General features: G+C 39.6%; 3 protein-coding genes across 3 annotated transcripts; all 3 read left to right on the plus strand.

The window, feature by feature from the left end:
* Window positions 1-2,453: 2,453 nt before the first annotated feature.
* Window positions 2,454-4,278, plus strand: LOC145491088 (uncharacterized). The gene has a single exon (XM_081470222.1). The coding sequence runs from the start codon at window positions 2,534-2,536 to the stop codon at window positions 3,551-3,553; it is 1,020 nt and encodes a 339-aa protein (XP_081326348.1). The 5' UTR covers window positions 2,454-2,533; the 3' UTR covers window positions 3,554-4,278.
* A 1,069-nt stretch (window positions 4,279-5,347) lies between these two features.
* On the plus strand, window positions 5,348-6,761 carry LOC145489252 (uncharacterized). Its single transcript, XM_081468211.1, has one exon. It carries the CDS (start codon window positions 5,447-5,449, stop codon window positions 6,467-6,469), a length of 1,023 nt encoding a protein of 340 aa, XP_081324337.1. The 5' UTR covers window positions 5,348-5,446; the 3' UTR covers window positions 6,470-6,761.
* Window positions 6,762-14,764: 8,003 nt separating this feature from the next.
* Window positions 14,765-16,708, plus strand: LOC145490264 (uncharacterized). The gene has a single exon (XM_081469389.1). It carries the CDS (start codon window positions 15,043-15,045, stop codon window positions 16,147-16,149), a length of 1,107 nt encoding a protein of 368 aa, XP_081325515.1. The 5' UTR covers window positions 14,765-15,042; the 3' UTR covers window positions 16,150-16,708.
* Window positions 16,709-17,017: the final 309 nt, after the last annotated feature.

Below are 17,017 nucleotides of genomic sequence, written 5' to 3' on the forward strand. Positions count from 1 at the left end.
AATAATTTGATATCGTCGACTGCAGCAGCCTAGAGAATATACCAAGTGCAGAGGAACCGGTACTGACAAAAGAATGCTATCAAATTTCTTCCTCCGTTTAAGCGAACTTTGAGGATAATGCCCGGAGGAACGTTTTATTCTACCCACCCGCCCACCCCATAGCTTATAAATCGCACTGCGATTCTTGTCGCATCGCCGAATAGGCCCTTTGCACGATCCGGTGACATGGCACGAAATTAATTATGCTGGGACGCAAGTTACACAGTGGGACTTTCAAAACAGAGGAAAGTCGGGCAGGACTGGTACGGGTTCTTTTGTTTTGGAAGACCCACTGTGTAACTTGCGTCCCAGCATAATTAATTCCGTACCATGTCACCGGATCGTGCAAAGAGCCTATTTTTGCTCCATAACTTAATGAAATATGATAATTGTTGTAGTGCGCAATAGAATACTATTTATTTTTGCTTCACCATTACTCAAAAAGAGTAAAATTCTGAGAAATTCATTGTTTTGGGAGAAGGGGTGGGCCCGGAAAAGTAATTCAAACACGCTAGAAAATAAATTTCTACTAGTGAGACAATCTCAGATAGTGCAGAGCGCAATTGATAGCTCTGGCACGGTAGTCCCATAAGTACTCACCCATGCTCGATTCAATTCCGGTTTGTGTCTACCTTGGTAGTCTGCTAGGGCTTTTCCCCTTTGCAGTGTGTATGTTTCAAGGTTGTATTTTCATTCAAGGTCCGTAAATTACGTACAAATTAATTGTTTTAGGTTGATTTTCGTTCATTTTAAATTCATTAATACGTTGAAGCAGCAAACGTGACAATTTAGCTCTTCACGCCAACTTTGTAACTTGATACTTTTGCTTTCCTCGCAAAGGCATGTAATATGAAACCCTTGTTTTCTCCAACACACGGAAGATGTGCTTGTTTTTTGGAGATAAATGAAAGAACGTTAAATATCTGATGTAGTGATGAAGAAACGGAACAGAAACGATGTTGTTTTACTAAAAATGCAAATTTTTACCGATGAACAAGAACTAATTTAATTATCAGATAGTCACGAAATACCACTTTCTTTTTCTGTTGCCACCTTTGTTGTTAACAATAAAACAATTCAAAATTAACACACAACGATATCGATGGCTGAGAAGCGTTTCAACGAAAGTATTGAAAATAAACAGCGCTACTTGGCCGATATGAATGAGTCTCCTCAAAGACTGATTAAATTAATTTGCGCTTTTCATTAGGTGTCACGGAGTCTGCAGCAATATTTGAGCACTTTCCTGGTTTCTTTTGTCACAAATTTACAATTTGAGGAGTATTAAAGCCACTAACTTGGGAACTTTCTGGTCTCTCTTACAGACACAATTAAGGCAAGAAATAAACAAAACAAGCCGCTAAGGAGAAGCAATACATTTGAACCCTAAGAAGCACACTATTGTAGATTGAAAACAGCAGATGATATTTGTTGAACCGACCTGTGTCTAATTCTAAAAGCTACGGAGCCACAATAACGTTTCACTTTTGCAATAAAAAGGGACAATTGGCACTACCTGAAAAATAGCTGCCGTCCTTGGTCACATGACATGACATTTAAAATACCGCGTGGAAAGAAAGTGTATAACACTAATGATGCTAGAACGCATGCGTCTTACATGTTGAGTTCTACCATAAGGAAAACCACTCAACATTTGTGCGTGATTCCGTATGCAATGTATCCTCCACCTAATATAGAAGCCACGAACGCTAACTAATCTACGCATGCGTTTAGAGCAAATTAGTTTTGTTCTAAAGAGAATGGTACCACAAGGAGAGCAAGGGGTTACCTGAGACAAATATATAGCTTTGCTATGTTCATACCTAACTGACGGCGATGAACTGTGTTTTGCGTAGAGTACACATGTACCTGTCCCACCCCACCCCCACCACTTCCTTGCCTCTAGACTAATTAAAAAATTGAAATTAATTTATTAAAGAAACATTAAAGTTTATACCTTAGCGCCATAGGGCCATAGAGCCATAGCGCCATAGTGCCTTAGTGCAGGCAGCTCCCATGACCATCCCAATAGTGCACTCTGCACTAAAAATGAAGTTTCTCGACACTACTGTCGTTCATTTTATGTGAGCTACCAATGTCACAATACCTTTCGGGATTAAGAAGTAACGATTAATCATTGCAGTTATACGCACAACTTAAGCAGTTGTAAAATTAAAGCCCGAAAAAGAAAAGCCTGGAAGAAAGACTATCTGTTTCATTCAAAGTATTCCTATTTGAGAAACACATGCCGTTGAAAGTGTTTACCATTAACAATTCATGATATTTTACTTCTTTCGTGTTCCTTGCGGCGTATTTTCTCGGAAATCAGGTGATGTTATACACATGCGCAGTCACATCGTTTGCAAATGTATAACAAAGCGCCACGACGTCTAGGCAGGAATATCTGTCAACGACGGGAGCCTTTGAGTTCACGCTATCACATTAAGGCTAGAGATATCGGTAATTTGGGAAATTCACCTGCAGTTTGACCAACATGAGTGAACGTCTAACCGAAGACCAAATCAAACAGATGCTAGGTCTCGGAATAGCGGAAACGGCCGAAGTAACAATTGTTCAGGGAGGAGTACCAATTCGTGATCAAAGAAGAATAACCGAGTCTTTTATAGTCCGTGAACATGGCGAGAAGATCGAGTCGCTCAATAAGGAGATTCAGAAGAAGGATGATGAAATCGCTGCCTTACAAAAAGATTTGGAGGAGCTTCGAGAGAAAAATGACGACCTTAATAGCGTACTTAAGTCAAAAGATGTCGAAATCGAAAAGCTGACATCGAGAATCGACGAGTTGGAGGAGGAGAAACGAGAATTACAGAGAAAGTTAGGATCAGTTGAATTCGATCTGGGCCTTCTCAAAAAGGAAGTCGAAAAACTGGGAAAGGCGAAGTTAAACCAGGAGCAAACCTCGTCAAAACTAAAACAAGATTTGGAACGTGTGAAGAGGAACATGGAGACGGTGAAAGGCGATCTCGAAAAGGAAAGAAAGGAAAACGACGATCTGAAGAAGGAAATGAGGGAAGTCAAAGACTCACAACATAAAGGGCTTCTTCCACTGATGCTTGGTGCTAGAGGGTTGCCGATAAAGCCTACTCCGCCACACATGCTGCCCAAAACAAGCCTGGAAGCATCGCTACATCTGGGAGAGATGTGTCGTCAACTGCAAATCAAGTTGTACAAGTCTGTGTTTCCAAACTCATTTGTGGAAAATATAAACTACAAGGTGGATACCATTCAGCGCCATTTAAAGAAGTTTCCAAACACTGAAGAGGCTCAGAAGAAATGGGATAAGATTCAGAAGAAGTTCAACTGGAAAGAAACATACGAAGAGGCAATAAGTCTTCTTCAGGAAACCAGAAACGTCGAAGCCCATCCCGAAATATCAAAGGAATCCCTTCAATGTGCCATAAGCATAACGGCTCAGACCAACGACTTGAGCGGCTGGTTCTCGTTGCAGCTTCTAAACGATCTGATGCATATGTGGGAGACTGAAATACCGTAACTTTAAACTCGGATTGTATCCTTCTGGGAAGTGAAGAGATGACGATCCTCATACAAACTTTATTTCTTATTTTGAGTAGACTAAGCTCTCTAATTAGCCTTAGCTTCGCCCATGAAGAGCGAAGATTAGATGGAGGACTGTTCCCCGAAATCGCGAAGAGCGTCCTTCTGAAGATGGTGAAATGTAAACGCTATCCATTTTAAAAACTAGGAAATTTTGGCAAAGGCATCATGTCGCTCTGATAACAGCATTATACGGACGGAATAAGTCGTCTTGGTAAACATTCCCCTGTTCCGTTTTGCTAAAGTTATGGGCAATCGTTCATTGACAATAACAGAGGGATTTACTATCCACGATAAAGGAAAGTAAGGTATCAAGGTATAAAAGACGCAGATTACTTGCTCGATCGAAGCACGCTCGATCGAAGCACGAACCAAATCAACTATGTATGTATTTATAAATATTTGGCTGCGACACTGTAGATGTCATGAGAGGATTTCAAGCTCTATCCATAGTGAAGATTTTTCTAATATACCCTAGTGTACGAGGCAAATTATGTAACCTTGTCCAGTCAGATTTTCTTTCTGGTCTCTCTAAGTTAAGAGTTAGCAAGAGCAGTTTAGCTGGTAGTCAAGCTTATCTTGAAACCTTATATTATTCAGCGAGTTAACATTGCGAAAAGAAGACTTGCCTGGCGAATTGCTAAAATATATTTAATTCCTGTAGAACTGCCTTTTGATAAAGGATTTTTAAATTAAGATTTCTGCGAAAACATAAACTGAGTGTGTGTGTGTGTTTTTTTTTGTTTTTTTTTTCCCAAGGAAACATCAAGTCGGTGATTTCCTGGGGCCAGTGATAGTCACACGTCGAGACATCTGGAAACTATTTCAGCGATAGTTTTGCCACATTTTCAAGGCCTGGACCGCTGACGCAAAGCTTCATATATACACTATTCAACTCTGTGTACTTAGATACATTCGAGGTGATCGTTTCCCTCTACAGAGTTTCATTGGGTTATTTCTTGTTAGCCGCCATTTAAACGAAGAATCAGCGACAAACTGATATTCGACCTAGTTTTTCTGAGAAAATGGCAGACAGATATTAATTCACGGTTTTCCGAGAAACTTGACTGGTTATTTGAAAACTCCAGGTTGAAAGCATCACGTGACAGTAACGCATGTGATCTGTCGATGACATCAAGAGTTAATTTTGATTGATGTGTCAAGGGCGCGAAATAAAACACTGGAGCCTGAGTAACGTTTCCCCAGTACGTAGCGCAGGTTTTTCTTTTACTTTTCTTCCAATGAACCATAAATTCCCTCGAACATGGTCTAGTAATGTTTCACTTTGCACGCGTTTAATTCACAAGTCGACATTTAGGCCATGAGGAGGAGGGGGGATTTAAGCTTTCAAATTACGACGAATATCATAACAGCTGGCCACCCGTTTCCCAGAAATCGAGTCATAAACATCCGTTTCTTATTTGCGCATGAGCATGTAAGCCAAGGTCTCTGGTCACAACTTAACGCAGTTTCTCTTGCAGATAAATTACAACGGGTCCATATATTCCAAAGTTAACTATGATATCAGACGAAAAAACAAAATTGAGGGAGGTAAATGAAGCGTCTTTTGGTTTCGAAATGTTCGTGTTTTGTTGCAAAGCAAAATAAAATTCTGAGTCCTGGCTATTTACAATGTAAATAATATCTTAAATGTGTCACATGGGAGAACTGCAAGATCAATGATTGGTGGAAGAAAGAGCCACGTCACATTATCGAAAATGCCTGCTCGTCGTCACGCTGATACACATCAGTCTCATCCAAGAAGCCCAAAACGAAGGCTTAATTAGTAGTTTAGGAAATAAATATCGCCGAGGACTTGCTCACTGCAAGCATGATCACGGAGGAACAAGTTAGACAGATCGGTGAAGAATTAGATCCGATGGCCGCGGCTCTATTTGGAGTGAATATGACTTTGAGAAGAGAAGTGCATCAAGAACGAGCAAGAATGAACGAACTTGCATTCAGTCAGCACACTGACGACATCGAGTCCCTCAAAAAGCAGATTGATGAGAAAAACAAAGAAATCACAGAACTACAAAAAGCCATGGAAAAACTCGAAGAACAAAACCAAGAGTTAACTGTGGAACTGAAGTCCAGAAACGAGGAGATCAAAGCTCTAAAGGCGAGACTCAGCCGACTCGAAAGCGAGAAGAAGGATTTAGAAGACGAGTTGAGATCCGTTAAAGTCAAAATTAACCGCATGGAGAAAGACATAAAAGAGTTAAATGAAGCAAAGATGGTTCAGGAAGAGAAGAACATGGAACTGCAAGAAAATTTCGACAAGGTCACTGGTAAATTGGAGAGCCGAAACCAAGTAATAAGAAAAGAAATGAAGGAGATTCGGGAGTCACAACACAAAGAGATATCGCCGCCATCTGTCACCATTCCAAGAGCAGGGCGACAAATGCTTACTCCCCCGTTGCCGCGTCATTTACAGATAGCCGATCGAGAGTTACATGCCTCGCTGTCCTTGGGAGAATTGTGCCGTCAATTCCAAAACAAGTTGTACAAGATAATATTTCCAAATTCCGTCATGCCAAACAGAAACTACAAGATGAAGAACATTTGGCGCGATTTAGAGAAACTTCCTCAACCGAAAGAGGAAAAGGACAGATCAAAGAAGAAGTGGGACGAAGTGAGGGAGAAGTTGAAGTGGGATGAGAGCTACGAAGATGCCATGAAGTCTCTACAAGAAAGCAGAAATCTGGACGCTCATCCCAGTCCGCTGACGGAGGAAATTCTTAACAGAGCAGCAGAAATCATGGATTCTAAAGGTAATCTCAAGGGCTGGCTGTCCTTGAAACGTGTACATGAGCTGATAACTATGTGGAAACAGGTACAAGCAATGGAGTAAGGCTTTCTTATGTACAAGAGAACAATCTTTTATCGCTGTAGGAGCTTACAAATTACACTTTGCAACGAAAACGAGTAGTGTACAAGTCGCGTTTTAGTTTATATTTTATTGCCGATGTGACTAAGTCAGGTCAGAACTATACGTAACACTGGTTGGTGTTAATCACTACGAACAGCGAATATGGACTGTGTGCTTTACTGTAGTTTGAACGAAGATTTATCCTTGCAATTGACAAATTTTGACGTAGAAGTTAAGAAAGCTAGTTGGACTTTGAGCCGCTTATTACTAAGAATGAAAGAACTGGTGTCTTCACTTTGTTAGAGAAGCGCTGCCAGAGTTTATAAGCCTACTTATTGAGAGCATCTTTGAAGTTGGAGCTTATCATTCATATATCTTTATTGGGCGAATAAAATTCTTGACAGATTTTGAAAAACTGTACTAGGAGTAAATTTGTTACTATCGTAACGTTGCGAGCAGAGTTCTGCGACACAAAGTTACACCACGCCACGCGTTGGTAGCATAATATAACGATTATCACATGTTAACTAGCAATAACAGTGCTATGGCGATCGACAACTCTATCGCATCGGGAAAAGCGCTAAATGGTGTTACTGCATCGAAAAAATATGCAACTAATGGAATTAATTTAGTAAAATAGGAGGATCATGGCTCGCTTCCTGTGGATCTTCGCTTTGCATCATTTGGCCACCGAGCGTAAAACACATTCTCGCATACTCATTCTCATCAATTCGCACAAATATTTTCAGCTGCATGGTTGTTAGCTTTACTCGGTGAGACCTTTATTATTAAGCCAGTAGACATCTTCTTTAAAAAAGGCTTGTATGTAAAAAATATGACACATTTAACTCACATAAAATTCAACGAAGAGGAACCGAGTTTCTGAGAAATTGAACTCATGTTGCATAACAACAGAGGTCACTCTCTGTCGTTAAAATGACGGCTACATAAACAGCAGACTGCCACAAAATGTTCAGACGTATGAATGCATCGATTTTGTCAAAGCTTGGTCTCGTTATACTGAGCGAAGAACGAAAGGCGAAAACACGACTTCTTGGTCGCGGTTGCCTGGTGTGAATATTGGAACTGCAATACTGTGTTAAGGTATCTTACTTAGAGCAAAGTAGACGCCATGTCTGAACAAAGATATACTGAATTAAGGAATTAATGGCTGTTGCACATCAATAAGATTTTCGGCCGAAAGACTGCGAACGTTTCTGATTGTCGGGCATTTAGTCAACCTAAGGTCCGGGCATAACTTAATAACGGTCACTGCTTACTGAGTAAAGCTAATTATTTTACCTTGCTAAATCAGTTGTTTGTATAGTTTTTAGTTGCTCACACCTACGTAAAAGATGACACTTTCAGTATTGAGATGATATACTTGGACGTGAAATTCGACTGAGTTGGAATCAACTATTTAGACCGCTATTTTACGCGCTGCGTCAAAACTGACCAAAACTAGAATAATCCATTCTTCCTTCTAGTCGACGAAAATTATTCAGTCTCGGTTCATGACATGTCGACGGGCAGAGTACCTTCGTCAAAGAGGAGGTAAAAAATTCTGACCAGGAATTTGCAGTCGAACGAAGGATTACTCAAGGCCTCCTCAATGTAAAATACTTTGTAAATGTTGTAACACCGCTGTTTAACATTAATGTTCTATAATGTAAATACATCCTGCTGTCGACTAGTTTTGGCCATAGCGTCTGGGTCATCAATTCACGTGAACATCTGCAGTCTGATCCGCATCTAAAGCAATAGTATCTCACCATAAATTCACGAATACTCTAAATTCATTTGTAGCAAGTACGCTCATATCAAGAAAACACCAGAGTGACTTCGTGATATTATTTATCCAAATTTATTTTTCTTTTTCCCTTTTGTTTGTTGAATTTGCTGTGGATCAAGGAAGCAGGATACATACAGATCAATTCAAATATAAATGATTGCGTTCTGCATCATACCAGTATGTCTGTCAGCTTTATTGGTCTCATAGGTAAATATGTACATATATAGTAAATCAATAAGAAATACAATGTAAAGACCGAAAGGGATTGCGCGAACGGTAAAGCATCCCATGCGAAGCGCAGCCCTAAATCTAAAAAGAAGAAAAAAAAAGATAAAAAGATCTAAAATTTAATAGAATTTTGCTTACTCTCTCTATGGTTCCTTGTTGACGCTGGTTTGTTGTTCAATACACGTACTCAAGAAAGCACGACAGGATTTCTAAGAAATTTACCTGCTAATTTAAACACATCAGACTGACCTTATGGAAACGATGCATGTAAATTATATCCCGGCAACGCAACCTAGAAGCCGTCACAGAATATTATTCTTGAATTGTTTTTCGTATTATCGTAATAAGTTGATAACCGCAAGTACAGAAGAGCAAAAATTAGTTATTGGGTTTCTAGCACAAATCCCTCAAAGAGAAGTTACAGTTAAGAGGATGGATGTCAAATTATTTTGCCCAAAATTATTCCGAGAGTCTCGAATTTGCTTGCCTTTTTCCGAGAAATGTTTACACTGAAAACAATCAATGCGTCGTTTTCCTAGAAAAATGTAATACTTATTATGTGCGACCTACCCCTGACCCCCCCCCCCCAAAAAAAAAAAACTTATTCTTGGTCACGTGGTCGGCGAAAGCGACACGGGTGACTCTGGGGACAAGAACCTCACAAGTTAGGATGTTAAAGGAGCTCAGTCACGATGGTATTTAAAATTATTTTCTCAAAATAGTACCTTATTAAGATAGAAAAACACCTGAGATAATAATAATCATAAAGGAACAAGGATGGTTAAGGATGGAAAAGATATACACGGGTTGCAAGCGACGAACTTGAAAAATGTAGCCTAAACTTTTCAAGATGCGCAATACTGTAGCGTAGCTCCTCCAAAGTCTTAACTTTGGTTTGGGTAATCACACCCTAACAACGATCGTTAAAAGAAATGAAGTAATAGTGAGGAAGGCTCCTCAAACTTTTAACGTGCAAGAGTTGTTTGCTTAATAAACGACACTAAGGGACCAAGTAGCAAACATAACAGTTACATATGTCACACACACTGAAGGTTCTATTGTTTATTAGTCTAATGCAAACTTTGCGGGAAGATTCTCTGAATAAAACTAATAATCCTTTAATATTGTTGGGCCAAGTTTCAACTGAGACGATAACTTTTACCATGATTTGTGCTTTAAGTAACAAACAGGTAATGACATCAGTCAATGGGGGAAAAATGCCAAAAAACACAAGATGAACAAAGCAAAATTGAAAATCGATTTCGGGGAATGGCATACGAAAACAATCTGACAATAGACAATAGCACTTTTGCTTTCGTTCCGCTGAGTCATCCAGCATTTAATTTCAGTAATATGATGACAAAGTTAAATACAGCATGTCCATAGGGAACACTTTCCATGCAAAGGGAACTGCTTCGAGTTAACTGAAGAATAGAAATTTAGGTTTTAGCTCAGTAACTTATTTATAATCGTTCCTAGAACGTACATGTAGTAACTATAGCTTACATATAGCAGTGGATGTCATGGATTCAAAAGGGAACCTAAAAGGTTGGCTCCCTCGGGACTGCGTTACTGTATTGATCACTATGTGGGAACAACTTAGTCGCTGCAATTAGTTCTCCCTACGGAGATTTCAATTTTTTAGTTATAACTTGTTGCTGAATAGGCTTTTATTAAAAATGCTATGGGAGTGAGATTGTTATTTGATGATATACACTTTTTTTATTTCGTAGGTTTGAAGAAGATATATTAGGCACACAAAAGTTGTGATGTATATTTTCTTCTTTAATAGTTTACAAAGTATTTTCTCGCAGTTCAGCCGGAGGGTTTAGGTTGCATGACCATAGTTCAAGGGCAACCAGGCTAAGCTGGTTAATGCTCTCTGAAATCAATTCACAACAGTAGAGAAAGACGGCATGGAGCGTCCGAATCAATACACATTCTTGCCATGTATGTACTGCTTTCTAACCAAGTTCTAGTCTTCTTTTTTATACCTTTTCGAATTGGAAGAAAGATTGTATTTTCGTCTGACTCGATGGACGGTGCTCTGTTACAATAGCTTTGTTTCTCGCCAGTTGGCCGGCGAGGAAATAGTCCATACCTAAGACTAATATTTACTTCGGTTAGCCTTGAAGACCAACAAAGAATAAACACAACGAAATGATTTTCTGATCGAGGCATGCTTGCCATCGATGGTAAGCGACTAATGACTGACTGCCTTATATCTTTTGCCTTAATATGCACTACTGCAGTTGATAACGAATAGTAACCAACAGCACACGGTTTTCTGTGTTCCCAGCATGGCGATCAAGTTTCACAATAGCACAACGCAAAGGGCTTAGTCCTTAGCAAAGTGCGCCAGAAGAATCCGTTCTTTGCCGAGCTAACCTATGTGTGAATACCTTAAACAAGAAGCCTTACACCTTAAAATCTAGACACACACAAAGTGTTTTTAGAACGCCGTGACAAGCCAGATTTATTGAGTGCAAACTTGGTAAGACTGGAGTCTTTTTGAAGGATTAAACCTTGACTCTGTAATATTGGTGATGCAATTCAGGAACGCTTTGTTCCAACTGCGATTGCCATTTTGTAGGTGTAATGTTTAAATCTGCAAGTGCAATTTTCGATTTTTTAGCACTGAACGAGTTTTGACTCATCACCAGGTATCAGTAATGTATAAGAGCTTGGTGTTTCAACAATCAAGGGGACGACAACCGTTTTCCTAGAAATCGAGTAACAAGTCACGCGGGAACGGTTTCTAAGAAATTGCATGTGGCGAAGGTCAAATTTTAGTAATTTAAAACGATTCGCGCCGATAAAACAGTACCTTTCACTCATTCAATGCATGCACTGGATTCATAGATTTTGTCTAATATATCCAAGTGATTTTAGGTTGGTTGGTGAGAGATTCGTTAAGTCTTCGCGGATGCTGACGGCTACTGTGCAGGAATGGCGTGATGTGGGATGCATGAGGTTCGCTTGGCCATAAACACACTAGAAGCCAGGTAAACATTGTGCTATAATATATAGTATCATATTCGAGCCTTTTCTTGAGTAAGAAGCATGAAATGATGTACGTCAAAAAATGCAGAAATAAGCAAGCCAGTAGGTAACACCTAACGTAACATGGCTATGATACGATGTTATTTAGGTAAATTGACAACACTTGCCTTCGGTAAGACAAACATCTCCCAAATAACCTTTACTTACTTTACATTTATTTTTTATATTTTAGGGCTTATTTCTGAGGACATCTTCAGCCATGTTCTCAGAGCAACCAATTAGTTTGTTCAAATGGCCACCAAAAGGTACCTCACTATAAAGACTGTTATCTCGAGCAACCAGTACGCAGTAGACAAGTACTTCGATCAGTTAACAGTCGTGATTCAGCCTAGTACAGCGATCACCGGTTGACGGTCATATGTAGGTCTTATTGTGGCGGTGTTTGCTTTTAAAACACGTACCGAGAAAACAGAATGTCTGTCTTTTTTGATAGACTACGATAGGAATTTTGAAACATTTATTGGAGCAATCAACAGATCGTGCCATTTCAAAAACGAGATCACTATGCTTGAATAATGGCCATGGATCATATTTAGTGTGTTAAATGAGCGGTTGATGTCTGATCCATACCTTGCCCTCGCCTAACGGTTTCGTCAGTATCGGACGCTGCATTACAAACGAAATGAAAAACAAAACTGACATTTGGCGATTCGGGGAAATAATAGGGATAATAAATTATACATGCAGCGGGTGTTTGTTACCACATGCATGTCATGTGAAGCTTCCCTTGAGCGGGCTTGTTTCATGCAAGTCTTTTTTTTTTTTCTTACCAAAAGAGAGTTTCAATTCTATTTCTAGGACTCCATGCGCGTGAGACACAATCTGGAACAGACCACGGCTAAATAAAGTTTAGTAAGAAAACTCCCGACAGGAAAACAACTCATCCAATTCCGGGAAATGTTATTCATACATCCTTGCGCGAGCGCGTCACCCGTTAGTTGATTGGTCAATACCTTACCACACCACTTAGTAATATTTAGTAAATGCGCTGAGTAACGTGCTTTATTAAACCACAAAAAACCCCGCAAACTTAGTTCCAGGTAGCAAGACGTGGAATTTTGCTCTGGAACCGTCTATGAACCTATGATGCGTGGATGACTCATCTTTCAAGTTCGTCTTTCACAATCCATCGTAATCTTCTCCAATCTTATCCATCCTTCTTCCTTAATGTTTTGTTTTTGTTTTTGTTTTTTTTTTCTTTTTAAGGGTCTCATTACTGGTTTTCTTTCTTAGTTTTCTCTGTTTCCCCATTATCAAAATAATTAGCAATAATTATTTCAATTATCATGAAAACGCTCATGCTTCAAAAGAGCACTTTGGCTCCGTCATGCAACACCAAATAGATACCATTCTTTTCTTTGTGTCTGTAATCCAATAATGGAAAGATTGCGTCAAAATGAAAACTTGGTAAGTTCGAAACAAAGGGATGCCCTACAAACGAAAATCTCGATACGCGGTTAAAAGTTAACGGTTATAAGTTTAATGTTTCAATAAAATAAATTATTTTCGAAACTTGTATTCTTTATTTTGTGGAACAATATTACGTGTATGTTAGGTTATGCAAACACTTTAGTTAATCATTCTTTTTTTTTTCTACCCAGAGGAATTCTGTACTTCTAGCAAAAATGGCAAATACATTTAAAAAATCGAAGGAAAGAAAAGAGCTTCGTTGTCTGATTTCCTTATTTCCCTATTATCAAATTAACAGTCCCTTTTCTACAACGAACATCTGATAAAATCGGACAAAACAACATGAGCATTCACTGTTTATCGATCTAACGCTTATGTTATTGAGTGAAAAGGATAGAATAAGACAACGGTCGAGTTAAACAAAAATCAAGAAATTCAAAACTCAACCTCGTGACAACACAAAAGCAATTTCGGTGATGTCCACAATGCAAATTACTGCCTGCTCTGCGATAGTGTTGGCACAAACACGATAATATACATATTATGCCAGGCCCAAATGCGGGGCTCCTGGGCCGGGCTGCTAAAAGCCCGATTAAACTAACCCAGATTAAGCGAGAATTTTGATTTGAGTCTTGTAACGTTGCAATGAGGTTTTTTTGTATATTGTTTGGCCTTCTATATTGAGTTTGAGTAATCTCAAAATACACAAAACAGACGCAGTGAAAAACATTTGTATACAAGGAATATTTATACTTTGGTTAACTTTTACACTGTAATCCTGGGTTAGCGTTATCCGGCTCCCGAACAACCCGGCCCCGTTTACATTAAGTTGATATGAGCCCGCGATCCAATAGAAAATCAGTACTTGGTCAGAGGTCAACTTTAAAAGAACGCGTGACCTCGAAGAGCTGTAAACCTGAACCCGCGATATGGTCACGTGGTACTGGTTTGCGGATATCTTGTTTTAACAGGTGTCAATTGACCATAACATGGGTTTCAAACATCAACGGAGGCCACAAATCAAGGCTGCATATCTTAATAAACCTTTCAGCTGGAGTATGGCCACCATCTTGCGCGACTCCGTCGTCGCCGTAGTCGTGCGTACGCACCCACGAGCAATACCGCTAGCCATGATAACCATGAGAAAATCAATTCATGGGTTTCATTTTCTCTCCTATATGGGTATGGGGCTTTGCTTGGCTGCCCATCGGGCTCCGCTATTAAGCAGACGAAGACTTTAAGATATTTGTCAGGAAGTTTTGATATCAAGTTTAAAACAATGAATAACAGCCAGTGTGTGCATAAAATCTTTCCCTTTCGGTTTAATTAATAGCCTAATTTTTTGCATTTTTCCTACCGTTCTCTCTTTCTCGAATAGTCACATGCTACAGCTTACTCTTGTAGTGATTAATGACGGGAAAAGTTTCTGAAGCACAAACCTTCCTCGGTTCTAATTTTTTGCAATGTTCACATAGTCAATAAATCTCAACCTTACATGGCATTGGTCACGTGACCACCTGACGCAAAAGACCTATTCACGACAACGATTAAATTGAAGCGCCCGCGAGGTCCTCGAGGCGCGACGCTGTTAAACAGCAGTCGCATGACGGATCACAGGGGTGACAAGAGTACATTTCTAACCTAATATGGCAATCTTTTATTACAGATTCGAATGGCGAACCCTGCCAAGATGCACGAGCTGAACTTAAAAATTGTCTCTAATTTTCTGCGCTGCAGATTCTGGAATCGTTATACTGCATTCGAACTCTTATCTTACTCTTGGGCAAGAAAAAAAAACAAAAAAAAAAAATAGATTTTACGTTAGAATAATTAGCTATTATTAAGTGAGAGTCAGAGCGGAACCGGGATCTTTTATTTCCGCCATAAAAAAGCGGTTTAGGATTTTCCAACATGCGCAGAAATAAAAATAGATAAGGGCCACGTCATGATAGGTAAACCTGCCAAACGAGAAATTACGCCCCGGTGTTAATGTCTATTCCTTATCGGCGCTTTCGCTCGTAGGAACGTTTCAGTCGTACCTTCGCCACTAAAGTTTGGGGAAATGAGTGTTTTACCTCATTCAAGGCGCCTAGAGCCGAGTGGCGAAGTAGTTGCAACACATGTTGTTGGCTTCGCAGGACGAACAAGAATGCCGGATGGTTTAGAAGTCGTCACTGAGAAACATACCAAGCAAATTGCGTCTCTCACCTCACAGATTGAAGTCAAGAACGAAGAAATTTCGAAATTTAACGAAGATTTAAAGGATCTTCGGCGACAAAACAATGACTTAAAGATTACTGTGGAGTCGAAGGACGAGGAAATAGAAGCTCTGAAAGAGCAAATCAATAAACTAGAGGGCGAGAAGAAAGCGTTGCAGACGGCCTTAAGAGATGTTAAAGGCGAACTAGAAGCCATGAGAAAAGAAGTCGTCGACTTGAAAGGAGAAAATTCGACTTTAAAGGTGAAAATCGAACAACTAGAGAGTGAAAAGGAAGCCTTGGAGAGAAACTTGAGATCTGTTGAGGGCCAACTAAACGATGTGAGACAGGAAGTCGTCGAACTGAAAAATGAAAATTCGAACATCAAGAAACGAAACGCTGCACTGGACCTGACTGTAAAGAAATTGTCCAGCAGAGTGGATGAAATGACAAAAACTCTCGAGGAAAGCACGAGAGACAACTCGAATCTCAAAAAAGAAGTCAAGAATCTACGAGACGCTGTCTTACCGGGCATGGCTCCATTTATGCCTTCGTCATTCCTGCCTGATCCAGTCGAGAAAGCTTCACTGGTCCTTGGTGAATTATGCCGTCAGATACAAGCCATGATGTACAAGAAAGTGCTCCCAAACTCACCTTACGATGATAAAATGAGTTACAAAGTGAAATATATGTTGCAAGATATAGAAGAATTGGAAGATGAGCGAGAAAAGGCTGAGGCGTTGAAGAGATGGAAGGCACTCCAGAAGAAGTTAAACTGGAAGAAGATAAAACACACGAGAGCGATGAAATCAATCCAGGATAACAGAAACAACACCGCTCATCCTGATCTAGACGAAAACCAGCTTGTTGAATCAGTGGAGCTGATGAAGCAGAGGGGGAACCTGACGGGCTATTGCACGCCAGAACTTGTCAACGAATTGATAGAAATGTGGAAAATGATGTCACAATGAAAAACACCTATGAATAGAGATATTTAAAGGAATATCTGGTAAACTTTGCTGTGTTTGAACTGGAGTTGCGAATGTCGTAGGCTGATACACCTTGCCAGGATAAAGGAAGGTTTCGCCATTTTCGAAACAGTCGTATACTCGCTTAGATTTGTAAACTTCATTACCTAGAAATCCCGTGCTATCGAAATTTAAAAGCAATTGTAAAAACTGTTTCGCTTTCATCAATCTTTCATGTTAACATCGGATAAGCCTTCTATCATTCGTCATAATCTCGATCGTTTCTGCTTTGATCTAGTTAGCGATGAATGTAAACTGAATACAACGTCGACGACAAATTATAAGATGTGAAAGAAACGCTAATTATTGCTTGATCGAAACATAGGCCTGAGTAAATCGCGACATCTAGTTGTTAGAGTCATGACAGCATTTCAACTTTTATTCGCTGTGATATTAAACGTTTTTCTATAACCCAGCGAATCACAAAATTGTCTGATCTTATCGCCTTGTTTTAGAGGTTTTGTTTGCTGTTTTTGCTTAGTTAAGAGTCAATAAAGGTGGTTCAGGGCTTTTAGCCATATCTTGAATGTTCATATTCGATTTAGCACGAAGAAAGATTTGCCTGGTTGATCAGTAAAACATTTTCCATGTCTACATATTTGCTGTTCATGAAAAGACAAGCTGTTTTCCACTTATAAGAGCAGTTTTCCACTCATCTTTTTTGAAGCTCTAAATAGCAAAGTTGCTTGGAAAACGAAAACCCATTTCTGGATTTTCCGAGAAATCGCTAGTAAGTGTCAGTCCAGGAATAGAGAGAATGAACATGGCGATAGCCACATATCAAGACATTTGGAAATTCAATTCTCTTGCC

The sequence above is a fragment of the Orbicella franksi genome, chromosome 6, assembly GCF_964199315.1.
Source record: "Orbicella franksi chromosome 6, jaOrbFran1.1, whole genome shotgun sequence".
Classification (NCBI taxonomy): domain Eukaryota; kingdom Metazoa; phylum Cnidaria; class Anthozoa; order Scleractinia; family Merulinidae; genus Orbicella; species Orbicella franksi.

Excerpts from the sequence above, each read along its gene's own strand:
- LOC145491088 (XM_081470222.1), top strand. The coding sequence starts at position 2,534 with ATGAGTGAACGTCTAACCGAAGACCAAATCAAACAGATGCTAGGTCTC.
- LOC145489252 (XM_081468211.1), top strand. The coding sequence starts at position 5,447 with ATGATCACGGAGGAACAAGTTAGACAGATCGGTGAAGAATTAGATCCG.
- LOC145490264 (XM_081469389.1), top strand. The coding sequence starts at position 15,043 with ATGAGTGTTTTACCTCATTCAAGGCGCCTAGAGCCGAGTGGCGAAGTA.